Consider the following 6,115-nt stretch of genomic DNA (forward strand, 5'->3'; position numbering starts at 1 on the left):
CCCCCCAGCCCCAGTCTATCCTGAAGCGGATCTATGCTGTTCGTTAACGTTGACAATTCAATTGCCTAATGCACTTGCATGTGTCTTCAGTGCTCGAGGATCGCGGAAGGCCAAGTTCATGATTCAGCCGTCGCAGAGTCAGTCTTGTCCAATACACCACATTATCACGTTCAACCCATGGTTCGCATAGACATTGGAGTGTGGGGAGCGAGTCATTACTTTGCATCTGTATGTCTGATATGGATACACCGGCCTCCAGCACTTGGTTGGCCACAATAGAACAAAAGTGAACTAGCTCAGAAGCTCATCTTTCCCGAGCATTTTTGCCATGGGATCGTCCTTGGCCGATCTTTCCCGCCTGTACTTCTCCATCTCCGCCTCACTCACGCCAGCCTTCAGCTCGTCCAGCCGTCTGCGGCTCTCGTCCATGTTGGTCTTCTCTGGTCGGTCAACAGCATTGGGCACATGCTCCTCCCGCTCCTCTTCGTCACCCCACGCCTTTGCTTTCTCTTGCACTGCAGCATTATCTGCTTCCTCAGCAGTGGGAAGGGTCAGGCCTCTGGAGAATTGCTCCGCTTCTTCGATGGCCTTTCTGCCTTCCTCACCAACGCAAAAACTGTTCTTGACCGTGCTGTTACAGCACGCGTAACCCCATTTGAAGTCTTTCCACCAACTGCCCCAAACGGTGGTGTGATTGTTGATAAGAACGTCCTCGGGGTACATGCTCTTCTCCTTGACTTGTGGTGCACCCTTGATCCTGCCTCGCTCGTCGTATTCGACATAACTCTCGTTGGATGTGACTTGAGCATCTTTGAGCGGATTCGCTTTGACTTCGTCTTGTGCGCCGTACTTCTCCAGGAGCATCTTCTTCTGTGCTTCCTTCTTCTGCAGGTCTTCTTCAGCTTTGCGCTTCCTCGAGATCTCGCCTGCTGTGGGGTTCGCCTGTAGGTGAAGCTTGTCCTTGTCGCCGCGCTCCTGCGTTTCCCAGGCGTACTTTTGTGCGCGTTCAAACTCAGCCGCGTCGCCGGCCGCACGTTGGAAGCCGTCTTCGGCAATGAGTTCGTTTGTGCTGTCCGCCGTGTCGAGCATGGAGCGGGTTTTGGGATCGTACTTGGCGCTGTCGAGATCCAGGTTCAACAGGTATTTAGCCGTATCCTCTCGCAAACGAAGATTCCTGGTGGACGTCGCCTGCTTTCTGCCCATGTCCGTCTCCTCATCGTACTTGGCATCCTCTGCTGCATCTTCATCCTCATCTTCGCCATCTTGCTTTCCGTTCTTTGCCGCCTGCTTCTTCACGTCTTCGAGCGCGTTGTACTCGTCCACAACCTCCTGATACTGCCCAGCTTCGAACCCATTCCAACGGTCCCTCTTCGCGTCCCAACCCAGCTTCACATCCTGCACGACCTCATCCGCGGCAATATTCTTTCCCGTCCATTTCGCGCCATGCTTGCGCCGCCGCTCCAGACAGTCCTTAGATTTGTGCGTCATCGCTCCGCAGTTCTCGCACGCGCCTTTTCGGAACTTGGTCGCGGCAGGACCAGCACGCTTGCCGCGATCGTACCATTTTGAGGTCGCTAGCGAGTCCTTGTTCTTCTCCGACTGAAGACGTTGATGCTCTAGATAGTCGTCTTGCGATGCGGTCGCATCGTCGATGTAGAAGGGCTTCTTCGCAATGAAAGACGGGATGTACTCGTTACGCTCATTACTCTTCTGAGCCGACTCGGCGGGTTTTTTGGGCGGCATCCTGGTATTGCTTAGCTGGTGCGATGTAGAGCAAGTCCAGCTGCTTGCGCTTTCGTTCAAGTGATCGCTGCAGGTCAAGAGTGGAGCTCACGGCTCGGCACCTGCGCTGCGGGCCGCTTCCGTTGCGCCTTAGCTTCACGACCTCTATTAAGTCTCACCGCAGGGCTTCGGCGACATGAAGCTTGTTCGGCTCCGCAATGTCCGTACAAACACCAACAGCAGGTGGAAAATGTCACGGCAAACCTCAACCTCCGAGGCTTGCATCACAGCACTAGCCAACGGCAATGCCCCACGAAGCATTGCTAAGCATGCTGTAGCTTTTCTACTAGGCCCTGACGGTAAGCCGCATCACCCTACATAGCAACAGACGACCAAAAAGCGTTTCGCGCCCTTCACGTTATCTTCTTTGCATCTGATCGCTTTTTCGAACGTCATATCGCCTCTCTGTCCACCATCGACTAGCTACGGTTTCTCATTGTTGCTGCTCTTGTCTCTCTTTCGTTCCCTCCGACGGAGAATGGAAGAGGCGCCAGCACCTAAGCCAGCAGTCCCCATTCCATCTCATCCCCATTGGTTCGAGTCCTGGGTCTACAGTCTGTGAAAGAACAGAGCCACTCAATAAGATGCGTTTGCACTCTCTCCGAGATCTGGACAGCTCTGACGGGACCGTCAAACTCCACGAAGCTGGCGACACTGGCCACTTCGTCCTGCATCCGACACCCAATCCTCTTGATCCGAATGACCCTCTGAGATGGCCACGATGGAAGAAACATGTCGCTTTCGGAAGTGTCTGCGCCTTTACGTTCTTGGGAAACTTCGCAATCGGTGGTCTCGCGCCGGCTTTCTACACCCTCAGCATCGAATTCAACAAGAGTCAAAGCGAGACGAGTGGACTATTGCTATGGCCAATCTTGGTCCTCGGTGCTTTCAACTTCTTCTGGGTGCCGATGGCCAACTACTTTGGCAAGCGTCCAATATTCGTCTTCGCATCACTGCTACTCTCCCTTTGCTATCTATGGGGAGCTGTGGCTGACACGTTCGAGAGCTTGCTCTGGAGCAACATCATCGCCGCCTTCGCCGCATCTTCCACCGAAGCTCTCGGCGCCTCCATTGTCAACGATCTGTACTTTCTACATGAGCGCGCAAATCTAATGGGCGTTTACATGAACTTCATCAGTGGAGGGAACACAATCGGGCCCCTGATCTGTGGTTTCATCGTGCAGAGCGTCTCTTGGCGTTGGCATAAATGGCTTGCGTTTATCCTTACTGCTATCAACTTTCTCGCCGTGCTACTGCTTGTCCCCGAGACACGATATGATCGCACTGGAACCGATGATGCATTGCCTTCAGCTTCGGCCAGCTCCTCATCCCTTAAGAACAATAGCGACGAGGAAGGTGCCGCCATGGAGAAGACCATCAGCGCCCGTGGAAAAGAGATGAAAACGAACAGTTCAGCTGAAGCAAAGCCAAAGAAGACTTATCGAGAGCAGCTCAGCCTATGGACCGGCGTGCCAAAGGACACAAACCTGCTGAAACTTTTCCTCCGGCCATTCCCTCTCATCGTCTACCCGGCAGTAGCCTTTTCGTTTCTCGGTTATGCGTACGTCTCCATGCCGCCATCTATCCACATCAGATAGCTAACACTCATTCTCAGCGTCTCCCTCGCTTGGGTAGTGGCAATTAACATCCTCAACCCTTTTCTCCTTCAAGTGGCCCCATACAATTTTGGCCCTTCTATAGTCGGCCTGATCAACATCCCCGGCTTACTTGGCAACCTCTTTGGCGCCTGGGCTGGTGGTTGGCTCGTTGATCGCTATTCAGACCGCTACAGCAAGCGGCACGGCGGCGTGTTCCAGCCGGAGTCCAGGCTACACCTACTCTGGATTCCGACTTTGATTGTCCCCGCTGGTTGTCTTGCGTTTGGTTATGGAGGGCAATTGGGATTGCATTGGACTTCGCTGTAAGTTTGGATTTATACGTGTGTGGGGTCTGGGCACTGGCTGACACGGACTTGCAGGTTCTTCGGCTATGGCATGGTCGCCGTGGGCCTGACGTTTGTGCCAGTCGCTACGATGACATATGCCAGCGACTGCTATCTGCCTGTCAATGCTGATGCGCTTTTGCTTGTCAATGGGCTTAAGGTTCGTGGAAAAGTACCTAATTTATGAAGTAGTTGCTAACGCATCGTGATCTCAGAACATCGTCGCCTTCGGATTCTTGTGGGGAGTGGATGCATGGGCGCAGACGGGCTATGTCAATTCGTTTGGCACGCAAGCCGGCATCTATGTGGCGATCTTGGCTCTGGCAATACCTTTGATCCTTTTCGGCGAGAAGATCCGTCACAGAACGGCTCAGTGGAGGATCATCCTTTAAGCTGCTATACCTTGAAGCTGCTATAGTGGTTTGCAACGAGCATAACAATAGGATAGCGTTACGGATCTATGACCGTACACAGATTACTAAAATGCCATGACATATTAGATATTCGTGAAACATGCCACTTAGCTCTTAGCTATCAACTCCGAGTGCATCTTCGCCACCTCCGGCACAATCAAACTCTCAATCTCCACCGGCGTCTCTCTCGACGACGCGCCATCCTGATCTTCCGGCCTCGGCGACGTAACACTCTTCGCCCTCCTCCCAGCCGGCACCCGAATCCACTTTTCCCCTCCCGCCGCACTAACAAACAAAACTTCATACTTGCGCGTATTCAGCAAATTGCCAATGACCAGATGATGCGCGTACTTCTTCAGCGCATAGTGCGCCTTCTCCGCCAGCAGCGCGGGGTCCGTCTCCAGCTTGAAGCTCACAATCATGCTGCGCGGCGCCCACGCGTCGACCAGCGTCTTCAGGAACTTCGGCACGGGGTCCAGGTCGATCACCAGCGACTTGCCGTCCATCTGCGCCGCGGGCTTCGCGGCCCCGGGGTCCCCGCCGTTCGCGTGCGTGAAGTCCTCCGACGACTGGATCTTGTGCTCGACCATGCGCTGCGCCGGCACGAAGAAGTCGCTGACCGCCGCCGCGAGGTAGAACAGGCCGTCCGCGCCCAGCGGGCGCATCAGCGTCGCCAGCGCGCGCAGGTCCCACAGGTACTCGTTGACGGTCGTGAAGGGGAGGAGCAGCAGGGCGTTCTCGCGCTTGGCCTTCTCGTAGCGCTGCAGCACGGCGGACATCTGGGCCTGGTAGGAGGCGTCGACGACGACTTCGCCGCTGGGGCTGGTCGTCATGAAGTCCAGGAAGCAGTTGGTGCTGTGCGAGTAGTGCCGTGAGTAGGGCAGGAGCGAGAACTGCCGGTGCAGGAAGATGACGGCGTAGTCGCTTTCGAGGAAGTACTCCGCGGACGTGGCGCCGCGCGTGCCGGCGCTGAAGTTGTCGATGAAGCGCACGGTTTGGTTTTCCAGGGGGACAGTCGTGCCGCCCGAGGTGACCAGGGCTACGCGGCGTTTGTTGGCCGCATGGTAGTTTATGAAGTCGCGGGCGAGGGAGGTCGTTTGGTCGAGGGAGGCTGGTTCGGGGTTTCCGGCGAAGTAGTCGGTTTCTGAGGTTGGGGCCGCGCCATTGGGCTGCTCTTGAGAGGCCATGCTTGGGAAATGGTTTGTGAGGATTTGCTGAAGAGGTGGCTTATTATGATGCTACAAATCTACCCGGATGGTTTTCCATCAACACGGCGATGGTTCAGTGGATCCTTTGCTGCTTTGATGGCAGCTGATGTGGTCTCTCAGCCCGGCGCGGGCAGTTGATGGTCGCGGTTATCTTGCGCTGACGTTTCTACTTCCATTGCTCCGGAGCAGCGGCTGGAGTCACGATGCCTCTCTGTTTGCGGTCGAGCAGTACAGTCGCTGCACCGAAGATACCATCATACTTATCGGCCACTAGGGCTGACCTGACGTCAAGCTCGGGCCAAGCTTTCCAACATCATCTGCTCCGTGGGACCTGGACGATTCCTCTTCCTTGTTGTTAGTGAACATTGTATCTTCACACGGACTGTTCAAGGGTTACCTCTGCTACTGTCTCAGAATTGATGTTTCTTCATCGAAAGCTGCGAGAACAGCGGCGGCTCTGGCAGCTCGAGGTCAAGGAGCCAATGGGAGCATCATCCCTGCGATCCGATAGCCAGACTCCTTGCGACAGCACTACTTCGCGCCTTGCCTGGACATTCAGCTCTCTCCCATATCAAGAAGAAGCTATATGTCAACCTTGCAGACCATGTGTCCCAATTTGCTAAGCGGATCCACACACCACGCCCTCGATTGCACCTCAAGCTGAGTTAAGGGGGGAGCTCGAAATATGACGTTTGATATGCCATCATGTCTCCCTTGTGATAAGTATTCACAAAATATCACTTTCATTTGCACGATTCAAACGACGCGCT

General features: G+C 54.8%; 3 protein-coding genes across 3 annotated transcripts; 1 reads left to right on the top strand and 2 right to left on the bottom strand.

Annotated features, from left to right (window-relative positions):
- Positions 1–291: 291 nt before the first annotated feature.
- WHR41_08786 (uncharacterized protein) lies at positions 292–1,743 on the bottom strand (the record flags this gene model as incomplete). The annotated part of the gene is made up of 1 exon (XM_069377390.1): positions 292–1,743. One exon carries the CDS (start codon positions 1,741–1,743, stop codon positions 292–294), a length of 1,452 nt encoding a protein of 483 aa, XP_069225617.1.
- Positions 1,744–2,046: 303 nt separating this feature from the next.
- WHR41_08787 (uncharacterized protein) lies at positions 2,047–4,238 on the top strand. The gene is made up of 4 exons (XM_069377391.1): positions 2,047–3,343; positions 3,398–3,703; positions 3,761–3,884; positions 3,940–4,238. Exons 1-4 carry the CDS (start codon positions 2,367–2,369, stop codon positions 4,114–4,116), a joined length of 1,584 nt encoding a protein of 527 aa, XP_069225616.1. The 5' UTR covers positions 2,047–2,366; the 3' UTR covers positions 4,117–4,238.
- Positions 4,239–4,244: 6 nt separating this feature from the next.
- On the bottom strand, positions 4,245–5,324 carry WHR41_08788 (uncharacterized protein; the record flags this gene model as incomplete). The annotated part of the gene is made up of 1 exon (XM_069377392.1): positions 4,245–5,324. The coding sequence occupies one exon, from the start codon at positions 5,322–5,324 to the stop codon at positions 4,245–4,247; it is 1,080 nt and encodes a 359-aa protein (XP_069225626.1).
- Between the last annotated feature and the right edge of the window lie 791 nt (positions 5,325–6,115).

This window comes from Cladosporium halotolerans, assembly GCF_011745625.1.
Source record: "Cladosporium halotolerans strain TM138-S3 chromosome Unknown Sca49, whole genome shotgun sequence".
NCBI lineage: Eukaryota > Fungi > Ascomycota > Dothideomycetes > Cladosporiales > Cladosporiaceae > Cladosporium > Cladosporium halotolerans.